The 25,743-nt window shown below is 36.7% G+C and overlaps 1 protein-coding gene across 2 annotated transcripts in view; it reads right to left on the reverse strand.

Moving 5' to 3' along the window:
• Positions 1 to 1,990: 1,990 nt before the first annotated feature.
• Positions 1,991 to 25,743, reverse strand: part of MGAT4C (MGAT4 family member C) — a 159,582-nt gene continuing 135,829 nt past the window's right edge. For both annotated transcript variants that reach the window (XM_071799729.1, XM_071799733.1), the window contains exons 2-5: positions 13,851 to 14,048; positions 10,392 to 10,547; positions 5,645 to 5,792; positions 1,991 to 3,776 (exon numbers count right to left, since the gene is read on the reverse strand). In XM_071799729.1, the coding sequence (XP_071655830.1) occupies positions 2,620 to 3,776; positions 5,645 to 5,792; positions 10,392 to 10,520 (1,434 nt within the window). In that variant the 5' untranslated portion in view covers positions 10,521 to 10,547; positions 13,851 to 14,048 and the 3' untranslated portion in view covers positions 1,991 to 2,619. The remainder of the gene's footprint in view (positions 3,777 to 5,644; positions 5,793 to 10,391; positions 10,548 to 13,850; positions 14,049 to 25,743) is intronic.

Genomic DNA, 25,743 nt, shown 5'->3' on the forward strand with positions numbered 1-25,743 from the left:
AACAGAACCAACTGTATACATCAATGAACAGAGCTTTGTGGCACTGCTAACCTTTTGCTTCATCAGTAAAAAAAAAAATAAATACAAACGTTGAGAAATATTACTGAACATATACAAATCTGATTAAATATTTCACTTTCAGAAGGTAATTACTTTTCTTACCACATGAAGAAAAAAAACATATCTTCAAATGTATCTTTCTGAAATCTCTGTAAAAACAGTTATTGATTTCATGGACTTAAGTTCTGTTTTCAAAATCTGATAGCTTTTTTCATGTGAAGTAGTTGGATAAAATATGCATTCTGTGAAGGAGGAGCTTGAACTCAGGCACTAAGGTGAGTGCTCAAAACACTAACCTATAGAAACACATTCTTGCCTCTCTGGAATAAACGTATTGCCAGTTGATATTTTTCCAAATGAACTTCAATTCAACAAGAAGAGTGGTACATGCCTCTCATTCCCAGCACATGCCACTATCCACTCCCAAGGGAGCTTACTTTGAGGACATTCACTTGGCATTTGTTAGTTTGACTTTCTCAGACTGGTAACGTTCCTGGTTAACCTAGTTATGTTTGTTTTAGCACTACTAGTTAATAATAAAGGAAAGGAAAAAGAGAAGAATGACAGTTCATTTAAAAAGACTGATTTTCACTGATGTCTAATTATCAACTAATGATTTGATAATTGTGGAAGATCACTGGTAAAAAGGAAGTCATTCATAAGTATTTATAACCGTTTGAGGTTAACATGTATTTTTCATTTTAAAATATTGTGTTGTTTTCCTTTTCAGATTGAAAATTGCTTTTAATCTCTTTTAACAAAGACAGGTATATGAAGAATAGAGATTTAGGTGTGCATTAGGAAAAAAAGAAACAAAGACTTTCTTTGAGAAGAAGATGCTTTTCTAAACTATGTAGAAGCATATATTAGAAGATACACTTTTAAATGTACTTTACCTCTGTATTGGGGGATGTCAGGATTTATGAACCATGAAGAGCAATTGTATTACTGTTTCATGTAGATCTTTGAATAATTTGCCCTTCTGAAATGTTACCTTTGGATGTACTGAGAACAGTAGTTAGCTCACTCTTTGTCAGTGCAGGCATTCTTGACATGTAATCCTTGCCTTCTAGATTTAACTAAAACTCATATATGCAATTAGATGATAATCACAGTATTCATGAAACTGACAATACAGTGCTTATCTGCATTGTGCTTGATTCTCATTGACTTCTTAGTGTGTCTACAGAAACAGTCTGGAGAATTTCTTAGAGGGACCCCCACCATAGATTCTGTTAATCCATATGTATGCATACAGCATAAACCATATAGCTATACAACCTCCTTGTGTGATGGACTAAAAACCCAGAACTGACATTGAAGTCATGGAGACTTTTCTGCTCATTGGCTGAAGCCAGACAAAATAAGCTTACAGGGAATAACCAGAGGCAGTGGGAAGTTGTCTACAAAACTAACATGATTAGAATTAGAAAACTAATTTAAAAACTTTTAAAAAATGTAGAAATTATTAATTTTTCATTGAATCAAGATTTTTCATTTTGCATCTGCTCTGTTGGCTAGAAATGATACAGGAAAACCTGGTGATTACAGTCACCTCCAATTGAGTAACTCAGTACACTTTATGTTTGTATCATACATGTACTGGACAGGTAGATGTGGAAGGCCTAACAGTCCTTGGAAAGTGTGTTGCAGTATCCAGCTGTGTGTAAATTTCTCACGGGGAGTTTCGCATATCTGGAAGGGTTAGAAAATGTTGCAGCTGAGATATGTGAAGACGCCTGTCTAAAGGAACAATGTTGCCCTTGAGGTGCTTGGATTTGATAGCAACATCTGTACTCGAGCAGAATGCTTGCTTAAAGCGAGGCTTTTTTTTTTAACAAGGAGTGTAAAATGGTCCCCTAAGTAATACAGAAACCAAGTAGTGCTCATTTCAGTGAAAGGACCCAGGAAAAAGAACAAAGGATATCTGTTGGCACAGAATAACAGATGCAATTATCTATTTTTTACATAGTTGTCATGTCAGATTTATAATTTTACATACATTCCCTTCTGAAAAGAAGTTGCAGTGATTAGCCACACTATTTTCTTACAGTGCTCAGAATGAAACTGTCAGTTTCAGGACAGATTTCCTTGTCACATCTGTCTTTAAAAGAAACACATCACCAACTATTGTACAAATGCATACTACCGTAACATTTTAAATTTATATGTGCATAAGGCTCAAACCAATTCATTTTCACAACGTACTGGTCATAGCTTTAAACCTTTTGGTAATTATTGGATGTGTTGCTTTGTTTTGTTCTGTTTAGTCCAGAAAGATCTCTTTTACAGAGAAATTATAATAAAAAAGCAGTTCAAGATCTCAAGTGAGTTTTGAGAACTTCACATTTCCTATAAAATTCAAAATTTTCAACAAAGAAGTGTTCGTATATTGCCTGGCCAAACTAGTAAAAAATAAATTGCTTTGCTTGATTTGTGATTTCCACAGATTTTCTGTGTCTCTAGTGAAGAGTTGGAAATGTCAGATTTTCTGGGGAATGGCACCAGTTGTGACCCAGGTGATTGTATTCACCCTGTACCTTCTCAGGTGGCTTTGTTTTATTGATTTGGTGTTTGAGAAGTCCAGACGCTTATGCTCCTAATGATCAGCCATTCTTTTTGGCTTTTGGTAACAAGTATTCTCATGCAGTTAATATCAAATAAAACTTTGTGCTCTAGATTTGTTATTTCAAAATTCCCATTTTTGAATTCCCCTAGTCTCAAGTAAGTAGTACATTGTCTCCCTTTTTTACTCCCTACAATCTTTTCTCCTACTTCCAGGGCCCCATGATGCAAAATGTCATTTTGCCGGTCTTCAGTTCCAGTGACAACTTTAATCTTACTTATTTTAATGGGTTTTTCAAATACAATCCCATAGAAGTCTCCAGTAGAAGGAGCTTTGCCCCAGAAATACTCATCAATGCTGCTGTAAGCCTTGCTTGCCTCGTAGTTTTCAAATACATTCATGTTGGTGTGCAAGTTTGCAGGTGGGTTGTCTGGGATATCAAATGATTCCTCTTCAAAATCATCATCCTTTAGCTTGTTTTCGGCTCCTTTGTAGGACGAATAGTATCCCATGTGTTGGAACAGAGATGGCTTAAAACGTATCACTTCTTTTTGAGCTAACAGCCCACGAAAGTGTATGAGCAGCCAATCGCAAGGCATTTCTTGGTAGAACATCAACAAAAAATGGGCCAGGCGTGGGAGGTCATGGGAATGATAAAGCTTGCCAATGTACCCCAGTTTGGAGAATTCCAAAGTCACCCAATAGGATCCTTCTCGTGAGGTAATAACTTTCTTAACGGCAGTCAAAAAATTTTTTGAGCAGCGAACATCATCTTCTAGCATTACATAGTAGTCAGAGAGATTAGCACAAAAGTTGAGAAGGAAAGCATAATCTACATTTTGTTTGGATCGAAACTTCACACGGTCCTCTGGGTCATTGTAATTTCTCTTGAGACCATCCAGTACAGGATAATACTCCTCAGGGACATGGATAACTATTAATCTGCCCGCAATTATATGATGTGCAAATTTCTGTGAAATATCCTGGACTATCCCTTCACACCAGACTGAATCAAAATCTGCCAGCTGCACTACCACTGCAATTTCTTTGAGTTCCTCATAACTTGACTGCTCGAATATGGACTTAATGGTCTCAAGCAAGTAGTTCCCCTTTTTCCGTTTCACAGAGGATAGCCCAATTGTAAGATACCCTGTACAAAAAGACAATTCAAACAAAAACTGAATGTTTGACATTAGAAACCATTTTGTCACAAAGCTATCTTCCAGAGCTGTGTTTATATTAAATAAACCTTTTGAATGGTGAAGATTGAGAAATTTGGTATGAGAACTTATTAAGCTGCATGCAACAAAGGACGTTCATTACCTTTTCATGAAAAAAAGAATCGTGTTGCAAGCAAATGGACACATGGAGACAATTGCATTAAACATTCATTTGTTAACTGCAAGGAATGGCATGTAGTGGACAAAAGCCAAAGCAATGTGCGCATATACACCGGGTAGAGGAAACCACATAGACAATGATAAGGCTGTAAGATCTGCTAAAAGAAAGGGGATTATGAGATGATTCACACAATATTTTTAAAGCAAGGAACTATGAAATGCAGCACAAAAATACAGCTAAACTTTCATCATTTTAAGCACTGTACAAGACTAATTACAGTTATGCATAACTTTACAGTTTCATGGATGTGGCAAGGATTATTTTTTCTGTGTGTTCATTTTTAACTGATTTTGTCTAATATTTTCTTGCTAATACTTCTTCTTCTAACTTTCTTTCAGGACTCATTGAGCATTTTACAGGGAAGTCACTCCCGCAAGATGTAATTTACATATTATTTTACAGTAGAAAAGAACTTACTACTGCATACCTGTGCTTGTATAAATGATTTGTAATGCTGTTGCATCCTTGTAGGAAGAGATGCATCTTAATTATAAGGGAAGAATTTTCAACTATGCTGTTTTGGAGCCATTGCAATTGCATTTTTACCAGCAGTCCAAATATTTTTTTTTTTTTCAGATATTTGCTAATATATCTCTATTTTTCTAACTTGTGATGTAAAAAAGTTAAGACTTTATAACTGACAGAGCGTACTCTAGTTGAACCTAGTCCAGCTTTCTTAAAATATTGTGGTTTGTGAAAGACTGCTCTGACAACGTGATTCAGATTTTCCCTCAAGGCTTAAGTCTGCTCAACATGCAGTTGTACAGTGAATTACAACCCCCAGAAGCCATTCGTGCTGCCTACAGAACTCCAAATTTCTCAAACCTAATTTGAACAAACTTTACTTTATAGCTTTCTATGGAGATCAACAAGTCACAGATGATTTTATTTTACCTTCTCTACTTGGACTTCTGAGCCCTGTTTATTTTGGTCAAATGATTGATTTGGAAGCCAAAGAACACCTGTCTAAAAGCTAGCTATGGCCATATTTCACTTTGAGATGGAAGTCTTGAACCCTGCCTGAAGTCAGGATAACTAGATAGGCTATCTACAGATGTTTGCAAGAAGAATCCTTTTTTACTGTCCCCATAATAGCACAATTCACCTCCCTCATTATGACAGCTAAAGCAACAAGGACATCCATTCAGAGCTGCTGGACTGGCAGAACAGGGGACCCAAAGGGAATATCTACGCAATTGCAACCATACTTTAGACTGGATTTGCTGGTTGTAGAGAGGCTGATATTATGGTCCCAGAAGGTGGTTACAAAGCACCACCAGCACGTGCCTTGTTCCTGCTTTCTAAATAACCTCCTTCTGGTCTGGGGGGAAATCCACAAAAATATGCTTGGACAGAACATCCAGGGTCTGCCTGGAGGATGACTACAAGTCGGGCGTTTGTTCAGAAGGTAACCAGGTTGTGGGGCAGTCACTGCTAGGGATGAACTAGCAGCTGTCCAGGAACTGCTGCACAGAGGGAGTTTGCTGTCCCACTAATTCTCTGAAATCATCACTGCTTAACTCACCCCCTCTTGCCTAGAAATACCACATGAACTATATGGATTTCACCTATTTTTAAATTACCTCATTTCATAACATTCAGATTACAGTTACTTACTTTTCCTCAGCAAAGGCGTGCCAGCTAGGTAGCGATAGGAAATGTTTATAGATCCTGAGAAATTAGACAAATCTTTAAAAGTGTGAACATAGCGCTCTGAGTTGAGCTGGTGCGTGGCTGTTTCTCTGATTAATTGCTTGTCCCCTTCCTATTAGTGAGAAGACAAAAATAGTAGGAGAGGGAGAGAGACAGAGAGAAACACATTTGTGAATTCTAGCCAGAGAGGAAACATGGAAAGGCAGGTTTCCAAGAATAACATTTCTCAGTGTCAGCTTTCATGAGAGCATGTAGATGTCACCTCATTTTTTTCAAAACCCATTACTGAATATCATACATTTTTGGCTACAGAAATTCTACCATAACCCTTCAGATTACAGTAACAGGAAAAGAAAATATTTTGGTCAAAAGCTCTGGAAAGGTTGCAAACACAAAATTATTACCAAAATTGCTGTGGTATTCAAAATAGGGATAAGAAGACATCAGTCAGCAACAGATGAGAAAATTTTAATTGATGGACAAGGGGGGGACATTTTTTGAAAATGTTTTCAGTGACTAAAAAAAAATCCCACCAAAACTGTTGCAACAGAAAGATGAAACTAGATCCTGGAATTTGGCTCATTTTGCTGTTTTTCTGATAGGCCCCAACTTGGGTTTGTGATACGAATCACATGTGATTGTCCAGACTGCCAAAGCTTTCTCTGCATGGTGTTTGATGGCATAGAAAAAAAAGCATATTTATCAGCATGCCTCCCATTCCAGCCTCCTTCTCCTGTCTTCTTCTTCCAAAAGGCTTCTTGAGTAAAGTCACACAAGGGAAGGAGCTGCTTCATCAGCAAAGCCCTATGTATAAGCTCTGTTTGGTCTCAGGGAAACCTTATTCCCTCAGGTCTTAAGAAATGGGAAAATATCTAACAAGTTGTAGTGTCATGAGACTGAATTTAAAGGTAGGAATGCTTATTTAATTTACAGTGCTTGATTGTAGTCTGATGACAGGACAGTATATGAATGAGTTAATTTCTTCTGATATATACAGTATGTTAACACACTAGAAACTTCCTGATCTGTCATTAAATGGGAGCACTGTGAAGCAATAGCACTGCAGCTAACAAGAACAACCACAGAAACAGTAAACAGCTTTCATATTTAATGGCACCAATGTTCAAAAATGTGTCAAAGATGTATTTTATAGCACAAACAAATATTTCTGTAAACCAAGCCCAGGTTCATTTCAAGTTCATTATTATTATTTCACAGAAGTACTAAATAATCAATTTCTGAGCTTAGTAAGGATCTTTGGTGGACAACCAGGGGCATCTACCTGCACTGTTACTCTCTCTTGGTCTGCAGTGTCTCTCCAGTAATTTCTTTCTAGTGCTGCTATGCTACTTTGCATTTGCTCATAAGTTATGAAAGGAAGGTTTGTGTTGATCAGATTCCAGATTAAAATGTAACCCAGTGGGCTAGCAAGAGAATGCTCCAAAACTTTAGGAGATTTTCTTGAAAGCTCTTGAATGGAACAAAAAAATGAGCTGGTCCAAAAACTTTCCTTTTTTTAAACTAAGCCTTTCTTTAATGTCAAAACATCATGTGTCATTGGTTACAGAATGGAGTACCAAAATTCTTCGTTTCATAAGAAGCTTTTGGAATGGAAAGCCATTTTGCTGAAACATGAAAAGTTCAAAAATGTTTAGAAATAGTGTCAGGACAAAATGTTTTGCTCTTAACAAGCAAAACATTTGAACTCACCACAAAATTGTTCCTTTCCTTTTCTCCTTAAGAAATGCCTTCTGTGGCTAAACTTTTTCTTCTTATTATTTTTCTTCTTATTATTATTAACAATATTATTAATATTAGTATTAATATTATTAATATTATTATTAATATTGTTGGTTTTGTTTCTTTGTTAAATGAAAAGCAAAACTACACTATGTATTTTTCCACAAATCTAAATTCTGGTTCTTCTACTTCTGACTACTATGCAGAGATCTGTAAAGCTGAAGAGCCTGATTAGCTCTGTTTAGCTGTCTTCTCTAATTTTTTTCTGTGATGGCTCTGGCTTTTGTTTGTTAATCAACCTCTAATTTTCAGTCCAGTGTTTTCTGGATCTTGGGAAGTTCCTGTGAATGCCATGGGAAGAAGTGCCAGAAGTTCTCAAATCTTTACAGACATATTCTGGGCTGCTGAAGTTGTTCTGTCAGCTATAAAACAATAGTGCTATTGTTTTCATAATGCCCCAAACAATGATTAATATTCATAGAAGAGTTCAGAAGGCATATTTCACTACAACTCAGAATATGTATAGAAAATCACTGCATATGTTGTGATATCTGGTTATTTTAATTCAGTATGTCTTAAAAATACTTGATCAGATGTGGTTCACACACTGCAGATGAAGCACCTCAAACTACTCTGCTGACACACTTGCATCTGCGCTGCACATTTTTATCAAATGTTCTTAAGCAATTTTCCCAGGTTGGTTCTTAATTTCCATTTCCACAGCAAACACACTGCAGAAAACAGTGAAGGGATTCTTCAGACATGTAAGTCTCTGAGCAAAAAGTTCTCCTCTCCCTTCTTAAGATTTGCCACAAGGAATCTCACTGTGATATTCTAACGTCCCGGAAAAAAAATAGTCATCTCATCTTAGATCTGCTGAAAGAGACGCCAGCCTCACGTCCCAGTCTCAATTGCTGCCTGAGACTGAGAAAATAAACTCAGGATCAGCTGTCTCCTTCCATCAGCTACCTTCAGGAGATACTCCAGCAGGAGACTTGCTACAATTGGACAGTCAGAGGGCCTTCAAGGCTCAGAGGACTTTGAGATTCCCATTCCCTGAGGCGAACTGGTTAGCCTGCTGTCCTTGAAAGTTATCCTCAGGTGTATTTCTCCTTACCCCCAACACTGAAACTGCTAATCTTTTTACCTCAGCAAACACACCAGACAAGTTAACAGAGCTGGCAGACATGGTCAGGAAAGTTGAAAATAAAAATAAATAAACATATAAACTAAAAAGTCAACAGCCTAACACATTTGAGAAACGCTTGATGAACCATAAAGGTATCAAGAGATCTGGGAGAACTGTCAGGAGACTTGCCAAGAGACTTGGCTAGGAGCTACACGAATGCAAACATGCCAGAACTGTGATGAGAGGAGCAGTGAAAGAGAGTGAATTTTTTAAAAATGGGGAAAAAAAGAGCAAATTAAGAATAAAACATGGAGCCATCTGGGGAGCTGGCAAATAGGATGGGAAAAGATTTCAGAAACAAACGAAGAGGAACACCATTAGCAGTGATAATAAAAGCACTTTCAGAAACATCTGGGGGACATTGAAGCAATTAGTGAATGGAGAAGAAGCATCAGGGAAAATATCACTGTAAAAAAAAATAATGTGATAAACCAGGTCCAGTCTGATCACAACCAAGAAATTATGAAAAAGTAAAACATAGTGCAAAAACTTCGTGTAAATACTGTTAGAGAAAGCAATATGTCTATAATGGAGTAATATGCTAGAAGTATGGGTTATCATTTCAATAGTTTAAAAACTGCTAGCATAGTTTCAGTAACATAAATATTTACAATATTGTTACAAGTAAAAAGTAAAATATTTTAAATTAAAATCACTAGCAAGTTATCTATGATTCCAATAAATTAATGTAAGGATTTTGCTATTTGTGTATTGCAGTTTTTTCATACTATGATCTTTCTTTTCAGATCCTATTGAGACTGGACTTCACCTTTCAGAATACTGGAAAGCCCATACTGTCCCAGGTCAACAAACCAGACAAAGGGTGGCACAGAGGATCAGAAAGTCACTCGGTAGTTCCAGTTCAAGGAGGAGGACTGTCTATTCATATCACAATGTTACATATCTGATTTAGTCATTTTACTATTTGCAAGCTCCAGTTATTAAGCTACCATATTCTTTTACTGGGCCCAGCCCAACATCCAAAGAACTGGTAATTAAATCCATGAATCAAGTCTTCAGGACTTACTTGGCATTTGGGACTGAGACACCCATAGGTTACATTTAAATTGTAGAGTTATCCTCAGATCCCATTGCCAGTAGTTTACTTGTTGAAATTCCTAACACAAATTTTTCCATAAATCTTTTTTCACAATCACAAACCTACACTAGGTACCGTTTATGTCTAATTGTTGATGCTGTAGCACTGAACCTGCCAGACTCAATTTTGAGGCACAGAAAATGAGAAGAAACACAAAATAAAAGCACTGAAAAGAGATTGTTTATGCAAGAAGTTTAAAATGTATTGAATTAATGTAATTTCTCTTCTATAATGGTATTTCTGTAATATTGTTTAATACCATGTTCACAGAAGAGATCTGCAGTGTGGACTGAAAAAGAAGGTCCTAGCTCGCATGACTGTTTCACATCTAGGCAATTTTCAATGTTAAAACTGAGGCAATGCCAGAAGTATCGAAAATATAGAGCATGTTTTGACTCCAAGGAAGATACCTGATAGAGATATCTCATGTTTTGCTATGTTCATTATCTCCCATACCTCAAATAAACAATGACACATTTACTTCTGTGAAAAACAGCATTAGGGTCTTACTGACACACCCTGTGTGCAGTGTGGCTTCATCATAAAGGACACATTTTGAGGATACTTCACTGTTAATGATACACTAATAGGAGAAATTGCAGGAATTATGAACTTTACTGCTTCACTAGGGATATGTCCTGTTCTGTTGTTCCAGGATCATTGCTTCCATCTAAGAAACTTACCAAAACATAACCATCTTCAATGTACAAGTTCATGAACAGCAAGCAAATTACAAGGACTCCTAAGAATGACACTGCTGATCGTTTCCGCAAGCATCTCATTTTATCAAAATATTTCAATCTGTGTCTCATGTGAAGAAAGGCATATAGCAGTGTCACCTGTGAAAGAAAACCACAATATTACAAGAACTCCTTATCTGATAAACATGATAGCAACACAATTTATCTTCAGGTGTATCAAATCACTTCAGACATGCATAGACTATATCCTTTAAGGTGGAATTAATTTCATTTAATCATTGTCATCTTCAAATTTAATACACAATCTTAACTATAATATAAGATTCCTTTTTTTTTTTTTCCTTTTGTCAGAAAATAAAAAAAGAACACTTTGTCCTACTCATTTTAGGCTGGAATTATGGTGTCACTGTGGCAGGAGCACATCAGTAGTTTAGTTTCCCGTGTATGGCTGTCAGATCCCAATTTGATGGTAAGGGATGATTTTGTGCATTGTTTCCCTGTGTATTCATGTCTCCTTCCAAAGACAACTCAGGCCAAGAGGCAAGGGAGAAGCTGTTGCATGACTCAGTATCATTGAAAATAGGAGAATTCTGGATACCAGAACTGCCAGGCACAAATGAGGTACCTTACTTGCAGTGTGAAGACAGTAGCAAGACTGTACAGCATCCCTTAGCCTCTGTACTAGATGGAAAACCTTTCACCAGAGGTATCATTTTCTCCAGAAGAAGAAAGGTGAATGTCTACCTTAGACCAGACAGATCTAAGCAGAGTATTGGGAAATCCTCACTGCCCCAACTAGATGAATCAGACAAAGAAGGGTGGCACAGAGGATCAGAAAGCCATTCAGTAGTTGAGATCAAGAAAGACGATTGTCTAGTCGTATCACAACGTTACATATTCGGTTCAGTCATTTTACTATTTAAAACAAGGTGAATGCTGTTCTTGACTACCAAATCAAAAGCATTAGTCTATGTAGTAATGTAGTACTGCATGTATTTTGGCTGTTGTCCATAACAATGTCTGATTTTTCTATCTAATTTAATATATAGAAGTAATGTACAAATGGTGAGTTTAAATCTAGCCTATGTAAAGCAGTAAATATCAATGCATGTGCAGTGGTTAAATCCCGCATTTAGATTCCTTCATTTTTGAAAGTGATGAACATCTAAATTGACACAAAATGGGCCAAATTAGGAGCTCCATAAAAGATTTATCATGTCATATAGAAAATTTTCTGCCTCAATAACAAAGAACCTTCCAAGTGCAAGATTAAAGCTATATTTGCTTTGCCAAACTGATTAATTATATCTAACAGCATAAAATATGAGTCCATTAGACTAGAGAACAAGGAGGTAAATACATCAAGTGTTAGTAACAAAAACATTTAACTGCAAGATTTTGTCCATATAGATTAAAAATGAACTGCAGTAAATGGACAGTCAAAATGATTTAAAAATCACTATGTTGACAATAAGAACAACTTACATGTTTCACAAAGAAAAAAAATTAATAACAATATAGATTTCTGTCCCTATTTATTTGAGGGTGGACTGAATTACAATGGGTTGACTATCCTGAATCTGAAAAAGCCCTGTGTAGCTATTTCTTAAGTCACAGCAATTATTTCCTTTATCTTAATATCTAATGAAAACAAATATCAGGAAGGAGCTGACAGAGCCATGAATTTCCAAACTCCTATCCCCCAACCTGTGACAGCACGTTGGTTGCTGGGTGTCTGTGGGTTCCAACAGGTTGTTGTGGAAATGAAAGATTATCCCAATTTTAGAAAAGACCATGTTACACATACAGTTTGGATTTCATTTTCTCTTTTTTTATTTCTTTATATCTTCTTTTTTTTTTTTTTTTTTTTTTTTTTTTTCCCCTCACAGTATAGTTACTGATTTTCGGAGCAATGCACTGTTTTAAAATCTTATCAGCAGATAATTGGATAGATTAACTACTGACACTTCTCAGACAATGGTGTAAACTAGACTGACTGTTGAAAATTCAAGGAGTCTTCATTGGAGTACTCGCAGTCACTTGACAGCTTCAGATGTAGAGGTGCATTACAGTTGCAAATATTGAATTATTTGTTTGAAAAACTTAGGAATAAATTTTTTTTTTTTTTTTTTTCAGTCACAGAATGGCTGTATGTACAATATTTGCTGAATGGACTCTAGTATTGCACAGTTCCCTCATCTTTGCTCTGAGCAGTCTGACTTGAATCCCTAAGGGTGAGGAAGAGGATATACAATTATGTTTGCTGGTTATATTACAACATATCAGTTTTTCCCCATTACAATTTTCATTGGATCATTATGTTGGATTAGGAACAGAAATTGAAAGAATTGCAGATATGAGACTGGAGGAACATGGGACTATCATTACTAAAGCTGATTTGTGGAAAGAGGAGAGCCAAATGCGGCCACCACTCAGAGGAAAACAGTTGCATTTCTTGTGTTGGTTTCACACGAAGTAATTACAACATTCCAGCTTTACAGAGTCCGTGAAACAGTTAAAAGCGAATCCCATCCCAGTCCGGTTTCTTTCTTCATAAAACCTATTGGTGGGTCCATACCATCTGAAGGAACCGAAGGACGCCCCAACTAAGGTGCGACCCGTTATCGACTCTGTGCCACGGAGAAGGCGCTGTCGCCATCGCTGACACCAGATGGCAGTGCGGACACACACTTGACAGCCTTCAACCCCCTCCTAAACCTATTCCTTCCTGTCAGTTCATCTGAAAGTACTATTTGACATACTATAAGCCTTTAGTTAAAAACATGCACAGACTCATACATAAACACATATAGAATTCCTTACATCTTCCTAGAACTGCTGCTTTTTGCAGCTCTGTTTCCAATCTCTAACACATCATTCTGAAACACTGCTCAAGTGAAATTTGCGAGGACAAAAGGTAAATTTTACATTTTTTGCAGGTGATGTCATTCATCTTTTGAAAAATAGTCTCAGAATTTCCCACACTGAGGCCACGATGTTCTGTAAGACCATTTGAGCAGAATATTCACTGATACTCAAAACAGAGACTTCGATATTGAAAATAAGGCTTCAATTCGTAATTAAATTCTTAAGTCACAGCTTTGCTTGAACATTTTATGCACTCATTACTCATGCACAATTAAGTAGCTATCAGGATGGTATAAATGAAACTTGTTTCATAAAGCTGACATTAAGCAGTAAAATGTAATAATTAATAAACATGCTTGAATTATAAATCTTTTCCTTTCTAAATGAGACAAACTATTTTCCTCAGTTTCTTCAGAGAGAACTCTTAAGACCCCAGGCCACTGTGTACATGTATGTGCTATTATCACATATGCATGTGCAGTTTTACAAAGTAATATGAAACTATAATTCTTTTGACTTTCAAAAATGATACAGCAATGAAAAGACAATGAGGTAAAAAATGCAACGACATACCTTTACAGTGTGAAGAAGCTTTTCTTTATAGGCTTTGCAAATGTGTGAAAGCTGTGTAAAGGCCAAGACTGATTTTCACATGGTAACGTGATGTTTTTTTCTTGCTGAATTTGCGACACTCAGAAAAATTTTAAAAATTGTTTTAAAAAACAAATCGCAAATAACATTCTATTGAGTCTGTTCTTAATAGTCCAAGCCCTTGAAAAAAAGCAAAACAAAAATAAATTAAAATATTTAAAACTGTTAAGATTTTAAAACTTATTGCAAAGTTGATGTCAATGTAGCTCTTTCCAAGAGGAAAAAATGAGACAAGCAAGATTTTGTCCTTATTTTCCTCTTTCTCAGAGGAAAATGGTTTTTTTGCCTGCTCTGTAATAGTTTATTCAGACCACATATATGCACACTCACTGTGGTGAACCATTTCCAATTCAGTCCTCTCTAAATCTCCACTGCTTTCTGACAATACTAGGGATTTGTGCTTTGTCCTGCTTTCAGAGATTATTGTTTACTTTCCTGATATATTAGCTTCTCGAACAGATACATACAAAGGTCCTGTGGTATTCCTTTACCCTTAAGTATGCCAACCCAACTTAATGACTTAGCTTTACCTAACCCATACAGTGAATCTGTTTCTATCTACAGGTGCACAGAGATGGAGCAAAAATGTCATTTTTATATTATATTATATTATATTATGGTCTACTTGAGTGCTGTGCCCCAGCATCTCAAGAAAAGTCGAACTGATAGCTGTCAGAAATGGCAACTGCAGTATTTTTGTACTTTAATATTTCCAAATCAGGCATGTAGCTTTGCCTGTTACTGCAGAGCCTGTATTCCAGAAGGTACAATAGATCCACTATCACATTTGTTTCTTTGTTATATCAACAAAAATCATAGCTAACACACAAAAAACAGTGATTGGATTATTAAATCCCTTGTGAACTTTATTGAAGTCCCTGATCTGAGTAAGACACTCAGAAGCAGATATTTCGTTCCTCAGCCTTGTGGCAAGCCATTCCACCATTGTGTAACTAAATTACTTTACTTGCACTTGTTAATGCTTGTCTAATTTTTTTTCAGCTTTTCTTTTTGAAGGCTGCACATGATACCTCAAGAACTGCATTCAGTCCTCTTTACAAAACGGCAAAGGAAATATTTTCATGGAAAATAATAATAAAAAAAATAAATAAAAAATATTTGCATTGTTATTATTAAATTTTGTATGTGTCATTGTCTTCTTACACAAGATAAGGAAAAAAAAAACCAACCAAACAAACAAAACCCCAGTGAAAACAAAAAAAGAAACCTAAGTTGTGATATACATTTGAGCTATGGTTAGTAGTGAACTGGAGAACTATAATAGGCTGTTCCATGGGGCTCAGATAGACTTATAGCAAGATTCACTCTCTGTCTTACTGAAAGCCTGAAAGTACATATAAAATGTTTAAGGCTGACAGGGAGGATGTTCGCTGTCACTGGCAGCAGGGAAGAAAAAACTGGTCTGAGGGAAAGGAAGGATTAATTCAGAATGCAACTAACAAATCCAGACAGTAGAGTTTCAAACTGATAATAAGTATTTTTTTTTGATAGCTTAGTATTGTACAACTCCAGATGTTCAAAATAAACAATTTAAAGATTATTATGTCTTCTGATATTTATATTCTCTACATAGAAAGTTAAAAAAGAGGTATATAAGTAGACAGATTACTCAAAATTAACATTGATAAAAGGATGGGCAAATAAGTGGGTTTTAAAAAAGGATCTGAAAGGCATATTGTTCCTTGATCTACAGAAAGTGAGAGATTATTTCAAATACTGATGCAGCATACAGTTAAATACAGACCCCAACAGTTTTGGAAAAGGGCTGAGTTTGGGAGGAAACAGATGCTTCAGCTGAAGCAAGTTACTAAACAACACAGCAAAGTAAAGAGCTTAAATTCTATGTGGATATTGAAGGATATAGTGTCTTTAATGTCTGACAGCTTCAGAGTGACATAAAGTGGAGCCACAAAGTTTACTTTGGCCATAGTACTCTGAGCAAAATGTAACGTATTTCTTGTGGTGTGGAGGAGTCAAGTCTAATCAAAGGGAAGAGATTACTAAGAAGTGTGAAGATGTATTGACTTAGACAGTAAAGCACTATCTAATCCATCACTGAGTGGGTGGCTGTGTATACCACTGGATATATTTTATCAAGTAAGTTGTAGTGTAAAAGATGCATTTTAGAAAAATTATACAGACAATGAGTTAATGGCATGTGGAAAGGCAAGAAAAAATGACAAAGAAATCTGACATAGCCCTGAAGTTCTGTTCCACAGAGGAAAAGCAGAGGGGAAAATAATCCAGGATGGGCATGAAGAGGGAAGAGACATCTCACAGTAACATCCAGAGAGAAGCTTTATAGAGATAGTGGAGTGGGGGTTTAGGCTGTGTCAGAATGGTTGAGGTTGGAAGGGACCTCTGGAAGTTGTCTGGTCCAACCCCTCTGTTCAAGTAGAGTCACTAGGAGCCAGGTGCCCAAGATTGTGTCCAGGCAGCTTTTGAATATCTCCAAGGAGGGAGACTCCGCAACTGCTCTGGGCAGCCTGTTGTAGTGCTTTGTCTCCACTAGAGTAAAAAAATGTTTTCTGATGTTCAGACAGAACCTCCTGTATTTCAGTTGTGCCCATTGACTCTGGTGCTTTCACTGAGCACCACTGGCTTCGCACCTTCCCTTCATATACACTGATGAGATTCCCCTCAAGCCTTGTCTTCTCCAGCCTGAACAGTCCCATATGTCTCAGGCTTTCCTCATGTAAGAGGTGCTTAATCATCCTTGTGGCCTTTTGTTGGACTCTCTCCAATAAGTCCATGTCTTTCTTGTACTGGAGAGCCCAGAATTGAATACAGAACTCTAGTTACGATCTCACCAGTGCTGAGTACAGGAGAAAGATCACCGTTCTTGACCTGCTGGCAGTACTTTGATGCAGCCTAGGATACCATTTGCCTTACCGTGAGCCACAACAGACGGGGTGCAAGAGCAACCACAAAACAATGGATTAAATGCAACAACTAAATTTATTTTTGTTACCTCACCAATTAGGGAAGCCCTGACGCAATACCCAGGCAGAGGCACACAAGTCGGGATGCAGGCACTACAGAGCTCAGTCCATGCTACAGAATCACCACACCTGCTGTCTTCATGTCTGGATCAGGTATTCGCAAAGGCGTAGTTTACCACTGTGTTTTTATCCTTCTCACAGCAGGGCCAGAATGTCAAGTGTGTTCAATAGTCTATCACAGGTCTATGTTATCTAAACACAGATGTTCTGCTTGTCAAACACACAAGGCTAAACAACAATTAGTATCACATATGTGTTTTTTGACAACCCAGCTGCAAGTCACTTGGACATGTTTACAATCCTCCTCACCAATCTTCCACTATTTTTCCACAGCCTTCTTTGCTGCAATGGTACATTGCTGACTCTTCTTCAACTTCATGTCCACCACAACCACCAGGCCTTTTCTGCTAAGCTGCTTTCCTGTTGAGTGGCCCCCAGCATATATTTGTGCATGGGGTTGTTACTGATGCAGGACTTTGAACTTCCCCTTGTTGACATTCACAAAGTTCTTGTCAGCCTGTTTCTTGAGCCCGTTGAGGTCCCTTTTGGATTGTGGCACAACCCTGCGGCATATCAGCTACTCTTCCTAGTTTTGTGTCATCTACAATCATTTAGTCATTTGTAAACCTGATATGGAGAGAAAAATAGAGCCTCCATGAAGTTGCATATGTGTATGACTAACGTAGACCAATCACTCGATGCAACCTTAACGCAAAACGTCGTGCTAGCCACTGAGTTGTATAATCCTTCTCTATCCTCTTCTTGCTTCACAGTGTTTGTGGCTTGTTAGAAGGTGGCATTACCAAAGGTACACAACCCTGAAAGGTTTCATTTGATGGAGAACAAGTAACATTTTTTGTGATAAATAAGCACATCTGAGGATATACTATTTGTGTGTTATATAATGGACTTATGTCAGGTATTGAAAGATGTTTTAACATGTCATCCTTACATATTGTTTCACAGAGCTTAGATAATAATGTACATTTGGGATATCCTGACAAGATCAAAAAGCAATTATTTTTTATTGGGTAACTTCAAATTTTTTTTTTAATTTTTTTTTTAAATTTTTTCTTTTTTCTTTTTTCTTTTTTTTTTTTTTTTTACAAGTGGCAATGCTGGGTTCTTTACCTTCTAGTTAGACTAGGTTTGAGGAAAGAGGAAAAGTCTATTTAGAAAGTTGGCTAACTCTTATAGAGCAACTCTCACACTGATGAGATTCTGCCATGTAATTCATTATTTGCACAAAACCATATGTCTGTGAAGTTCATGATACCTCTAAGAAGTAACATAAAATAGATTAGGTGATTAAATGTGATATTTTTTTTTTTTTTTGCAGGCCATATTACTAATCTTTTTCTAAGATAAGTGTTTCATTTAGGCTTTCCACTGAGCATCCAGACAACAGCTTCCTGATCAATAAAATAACTCATTCTATAGAGAAGGTTTAGAAAACCATGTATGGGTGGGTGGGACCAACAACTGGCTTGCCTTTTTTTTTTTTTTTTTGTAAAAAGAAACCAGTAAACATCAATAAGTTTTAATGCACAGGATTCTATAAGATAAAAAGAATTCTTTATAAAATGCTACATTTGTTGTCTTTTTTAAAAATTGTTTTGTGTGCTGAACTTCAAATGTTTTCACATGCAAAATATACTGCTATGATAATTTATTCTCAGTAGCAGCAATTTGGTGTGGACAAGATACATCTAAAATATGTCATCTTTTGCTCTGATTCTAAAGCCAGGTTTACTAGCAGAAATCTACCAATATCTCTGAAGCTATTAATGGATTCAGAAACTCTAGCCTTAGTTGCATTTATTTGGTTTTTATCAAGAAAGAATTAAAATTACTTTTGCCGTTCAGTGGACTTTGTTATTTATGGACTAGTCTAGCCTTGATCTATTATATTAATTGATGTTGACTGTATAACTAATGGAGATGGTTACAGAGGTACTGTAAAATCTGCAACATGAACATGAGTCATGTCAGACCACACAGACTAAAGCTGCTTTCACTGAGCAGGGCCATGCTATCCTCTATCTCTGTGATTTGTCAAGTAAAACTAGTTCTATTTGTGTAGGGAACACCTCTCCAAAGCCTGCAGACTTCTGAATACATCTCTCCATGGAAATTTCTGCTATCCAGTGAGCAGCTGGAGCCTCATTTCATTAAACTCTTGCACCATTATTAGAATGTATAGTAGGGAAGGAGAAGGGATTACTACCTCTGTCTTGTAGCTGATTAGTTTCCAGTTCTTTTAGGAGATGCTTATCTCATTTTTCTTCCTGCTTCAATTTATCTGTTTACTATCAGTATGTTTGGTAGTATCTGTTAGGTTGTGCCAGAGATAAATTTGTTATCTAAGCAAAACACTCCTCAATCCCTGCCCCCCGCCCCAAACCAACCAACCAACCAACCAACCAACCAACCAACCAACCAACCAACCAACCAACCAACCAACCAAAGAAACAAACACAAAACCTAAAGAAAAACTATCACCAAAATGGCTGCATGATATGGCAAATCTGTCAGGTGTGGTAAAGAAAGTTTCTTAAGCATATGACAAACATGTTGACCAACAAAGGCTTAAATGACTTTTTCCACTGTTTTGTAGGTCTGAAATCCAGAGAGGAGTTTTATGATGAGTCTTATATGATGGCATGTGTACCACTTTGCCCAGACTTGCAATGTTACTCTGAATCACATTTGGAGAGGTTTCTTGCTGCTAGTAATATTACAGAGAACTTGGGGAAACTGTCTGTTAGTTAGATAGGAGTGACATGAATGATATGAATAACGATAAGAAACACAACTGTAAATGCTCCTAAAATCTCCAATACACTATGATTTTCTAACAAATTATAAATTTAGTGACCCTTAATGACAAGAGACATGGAATCTTTTCAAACAAGGCTCTCAGGGAAGACTACAACAGAGGAGCACATAACAGCTTTGTTGACTAATGCTCAAAGTCCTAATTCACGAGGTGACACTTTCAGTCCACTCCTCCATTACAGAGTTTCAAGATATATGTCTGTTGGATGTATCTCCCATTGTTTGAGAACACACTGGAGTTGTTTTTCATTGTCTTCTTGCAATGACATGTACTCAACCAGAGACATCTATGGTGTGAATGTCTGAGCTAGTCACACTTAGGCTGCATTTATAGCCAATGCAGAAAAATAAGTATTTGTTCACTGTGATTCATCTCACTAAAAAGTCACTGTCTAAAAAATATCAAATGAATTGTGCCCTAAAAATGTCTATTTCTCTTCACTGGCTACAAAACTAGTCTGAGATGGCCAACTCAGATACAGATGACAAAAGGTAAAAATTCCATTAATATTTTCTCTTAGTAATTTGTCTCTTTTGCCGCCTTCTTAGGGATAACATATAAACAATTAGTCACTGTCTCTAGCTCCAAAGTGTGAACCTCTAGCATGGATCTACACCTTTCCAGAGCACAAAAATATCCTAATTCTAAGAATAACACTAGGTCAGATCCTAGATCATCCTCACTTGTGACATCTGGCACATCTTTCTTGCAGCAGACTGATGCAAGTTATACTCTGTTAAAAAACTTCAGCTTGGTTTTCTGTCCCAAGACAACTCCCTTTCTGCATCTCACAAGCCAGTTTTCTGACTCCAGGCATCAGCTTCTGCTGCTTTCCCCCCGGCTTTATCCAGAACACAGTTTTGCTGCTGCTGGAGTTTCCACTCAATAAATTCATCACAGTACAACACACAGAGGACAGGCTATTACCTGGATACCCCACAGTAGGATCCTAATAACTTTACTGCAGGATATTTGAAAGTTGAAAGAGATACCCATTAAAGGGCTTAACAGACACAGTGGGCCTGTGCCCTCAAGTTGTGCTAATGGGCGAAGTAATCTACGGTTGATCTGTGTCTTTGACTCACCCACAGTACCTGGCAAGGTCAGAAACTCAGTTCATTCAACACATTCAAATGAAGCATCTGATTCTAGGAGGAATAAATTCTCCATATGGTAGAACAGTAAGGCAGAGAGCTGTTTCGTTTCAGTGCAGTAACTGAACTGAGATTCTGACCTTGCCAGGTGCTGTGAGTTAAAGATGCATATAGGCTCTTCAGCCTACATCTACTGTATACATCATCCACCCTAATTCTCCTAACTCCTCAAAGTAAGATGGTACCTTTTGTTAAGCAATTAGCATTCACCAAAAAACTTGGAAAGCTTATGTTTTCGACCAGAATCTTTAATCTCAGCTGCTTCTTCCAAAAGCAGTTTTGAGGTGTTACACTGGAGTAAAGGCATCGGGTACCTCAACACTAGGTGCGTCTGCATTGTCCTCTGTGTGGTGATGTATTTTGGCTCAAAGTTTTGTGAGTTTTCTTGAGGTGGTTCATTCCCACTGAGGATTTTAGACTTATGTGACGTTACCCGGAGATAGGGAAGTTTATGGTGCATTCTTAGTAGCTTCTGGAATAAACACTGGATAGTTCATATTGTGGTTAACACTGGATGCCAGCTAACTCAAAAGAAAAAAAGCTTAAATAGGGTAGTAGTGTGATCTCTGATTTTCTCAAAGATACATGGCATTTCGAGGACTAATTTTACTTTTTTTAAAGTTAAGAATATGGCAAATACAGCATGTTAGCTCATCAAAATGGTTTCTATAAAGTTTGCTAGGATCTTGCTAGCCTTCAAAAGTGCAAAAATGTCTGATTTTGTTCTATCCTTCTCAGTGTTAGATTCTTATTTAGACTAGATTCTGGAGTTTTTCTGTAGTCGACATGTAGTTATAGAAACTTCCAGAGGGCAACATACATTTTCTAAACTTTTAAAACTAGCAAGATGAATTCATTTATTCCCACTAATGAGAGAGCAAGAGCATAAGAGTAAGAACCTCAGCTTTTACATAGCTAAAATGAGGTGACATTAATGTTATCTGTTTCAATATTTGGCAACCACATCTAGAGGACCAGTAGTGATTTCACCAGACAGATGAAAAAATAATGTGCTATAGGCTTCCAATTACTAGAGAACCCCAAACTTAGCAACCACTATGGTAAATACAATCAAAAAAGTCATTGCAAGATATGTAGAAAAAGGAGGAATTAACAATATTTCTTCATTCTCTGGAGCTACAAAATTCTAAGCCAAATTAAAGAAAAAAATCTTACTGAATGTGGATATAATAAAATGAATTCAGAAATGCTGATTTTCCTTACGTGCACAGCTGCCTAGTAATTTGGATCTAAGCAAATGCACAAAACCACTAAGTCCTTAGACATACTTTTTCACCTCCTTTGTTAGTACTGTGGTATCTTTTAAAAGTTCTATCTAAGCCAAAGTAGTATATGTGCTAAAATCAAACCCCAAATGTAGGAATAAGTGCAGGAAAGTTGTTTTGTTTACTGATTTCCTCAGTTAATCACTATGACAATAAAGAGATCAAATGAAGCATTGTCTTACAGAAGCACCAGTTTAGGCCACTGATACATTTGCAGCTTTGCAGAAAAAATATATATTTTTAATGGATTGGAGTCTGCCCAATAAAGGAAAAAAACCTCAAACAAACACAGCAAACCGCAAATAAAATTGATATCCTTATAAACTCGCTTTCTAATAGATCTGAGTTCCTTACTGTTAACATGTACATCAGAGGAGAAACTTGGCATCTGTAGTACTACTGAGATGCATGAAATCCCAGGAAAGAACAAATGAATTGTGTTATCTACCGCATCCAAAACTTATGGGATAGCCTTATGATTTTACTGAACCTCTGAGGTTCAGTTGAGTATTTACCTCCATGGGGTATCATGGAAGGAATTAAATCAGCCTATTTCATTTTTTTTCTGCACAGTATAAAAAGCAATGAGTGAAAATATGAAAGGGACCAAATATTCTTTGGATTTGAACATGCTATATGGATTCCATGGAAAGAGGTCAAGGGAATTTGGAGAATTTTGATTTACACTTAGGAAAAAAAGAAAAAAAAAGAAAAACCCTATCAATCTTATTAAAGAAAATATTATAATAGCATGGGGTAAGGTGAAAATGTTTATATTAGAGCTTATTTTGTTTCAGAAGATGAAGTAAGCTGTCCAACTGATTTCAATGAGCTTAAAGTCAATTATTAAAGGTTATATTTCCTTTTTTTTTTTTCTCCCTCAAATCGAGGTTAGTATGAGCAGATCATAGTTAAACAGAAGCCAATAGGAAAAGAGTCATAGTGTGGTAAGTGGAATGAATTCCATGTTTCTAATGTTAGAAGAACAGAAAAAAATAATCACATGATGAACTTTTGCATAATTTAACCTCACAAGGATTTGAAAATCTACCCTTGACTTGCTGGCAATGCTTTGCCTAATGCAGCCAGATTGGGGAGGCAGTTGAGCAACATTTTCCTGGTAATGTTTTTCTAATGAAGGGTTCTGATAAGAGTGAATAGATCATTCGTAGCAAAAGAATGTTATTACATTAAGAAATTGATACATTTTAGTTACTGTATTGGTTTCTTGGCTGTGGATAAATGTCAGGATAGACAGATATCATGGTCTGATCTCCACATTGTCAAAAAACCTGGCACAGCACATTTTTAATATTTTTTTTTTAAAGTGTGTTAGGATGAAAAAAACCCACACCTGTGCAATGGAAAGAATTTGTTTCAGTTTTTAAATCTTACATCTTCAGTATCATACAAACACTGGTAGTCAGCAATACGAAAACTCTTGAGGATGTGATCCAAAATGTTTCCAGTAGCAGATGACAAGTTGGCAGCAATTATCATTTTACCTGAGAAGAATTTTCCAGTATGGGAATTTTTCCATTCTTTCTATTCTATTCTTTTTCAAGCTGTGGACTCCAGGACTTGTTTGAAGACCACTGAGTCTTCAGTTGACTTCTGTCTATCTCACTTAGGAGCATAGTATGGTAACAGTTAGTTAGTGTGTAGAATATCATACAGACTTTTTTTGCTACATCAGTAAGACATTTTCTAGAAACTGTTGTATAGCATTTGGAAATGGCAGAGAATAACAATAACATAGTAGAGAATTTCAAAAAGGTTGTATTTCTTTGGAAAAAAAATAGGAACTGAGTTTAAAAAAAAAAAAAGTTACCAGTTCACCAACACTTCTTTATGGTCCTAAGAATACCAGCCTAGCGGAATATTGGAAATCAACGCTCTTTTTCTTATGTTATTTCAGAACCTAAGACGTATGTAAAAATTAGTACAAATTTAGAGGTTTTTCCAAAGGTTCTTCTAATGTAATTCTAGTTGCTGAACTTAGCATTCTCATCAGTGAAACTCACGAGCTTGTATTGTTTGCTGCTAGGATTTCAAATTGTTGACAAATTATCCCGAATACTGCCTTTAGCTCCTAGGTCAGCAAAGGTCCAATGAATGTGCCAGGGACCTCAGCAATCTTTCTGCAGCAGAAATGTGAGCTGTGTTCTAATGAAACCCAGTACTTTTGGAAACTTACTGTAAAATGCCTCTGTGACAGAAATTCTGTATCATCCTCTGTATATCTGTCACTCAGAAAAGGAAAGCTTAAAGTAATGTAGCCAGTTCATCTCTCTTTTCCCTGTAGAGGTGTAATGGTGTTCAGGCAGGTAAAAATGTGGTATTAAGAGGGTTTTAACCCCTCTATTACTACGGGTTAATGTATCTTCCTTCTTTATCAGATCACACCTGCATTTAGACTGAGACTAACTCCTCACCCTTTGACACGTTATGTAAGTTTAAACGTCTCACTTTCTCTTCCAGGACATGTTATCTTCTCTATGTATAGAATAACACATCTTCAGGTTTATTTCAATTGACTTTAGCTGTCTTATCTAAACTAGCTGATTTAGGTTCCCTATACTGTAATATGTACTGAGTAACAGTTGGCAGAGGTTAATCATTAAAATTGCCTTGATAGCAGTATTAAAAGGTGAATGAATGCTCCTTCAAAGCAGTTTCCTCTTCATTTAATGGTTGTAGAAATAACTTACATAGATAAATTAGTCTAGATCCCTAACTTTTAGATAATTAAAGATAGGTAGAATAAACAGAAGTGTTCTGCCACTACTACTGCCCAATAGTCTATCAGTAGACAGCTTTATCAGTTGTGTTTCCTAGAATGTTCTTCAAACTTTTGTAACATCAAAACCTATTTGAAAACCTAACTGTGGCAAGAAGCAGTGCGGGCAAAAAAAAACCAATCAACCAACCAAACAAAACAAAACCACCAAAAAACCCTGCAACAACAACAACACCACCCCACAACAACAAAACCACAAAAACCTCTCGAACAACAACAAAAAAACCCTAAAATCCTAGATGTGTGAACAAAATCCAGCTAAGCAGAAATGTGTTCAATATTTCAGTGCACAAAGCAAACAGTGACTCAATAATTGCAGAAGGAAACACACATGTAGGCACACAATGCTATCAGGTTTCCAAAAGCTGTGCTTGTGTCAGGTGGGACACAGCATAGTAAGAGGTGGTGGTCTGAGCCATGATGTCTGCAGATATTCAGAGGAAGAACAACTCATGCATAGCTGAAAGCTTGAGAAAGTGTGAAGTGTGAGAATATACTTTTCAATGGAAGCTCTAGAGGCCATGGACACATCCTCATCAGGCGCAGACACAATGTCCTTGGAAAAGAAAGTGCTCACAGTATTGTTGATGATCAGTATCTTTGAACTGTAAATATTTAGTAACCAAATTTCATGACTGGCTCTTGCTCACGTGGATGAGGGAAGTGGGAATAACGATATCTGCAAATACAGGCAAGTGAGCACACTGTGACTC

The sequence above is a fragment of the Patagioenas fasciata genome, chromosome 1 (genome assembly GCF_037038585.1).
Source record: "Patagioenas fasciata isolate bPatFas1 chromosome 1, bPatFas1.hap1, whole genome shotgun sequence".
NCBI lineage: Eukaryota > Metazoa > Chordata > Aves > Columbiformes > Columbidae > Patagioenas > Patagioenas fasciata.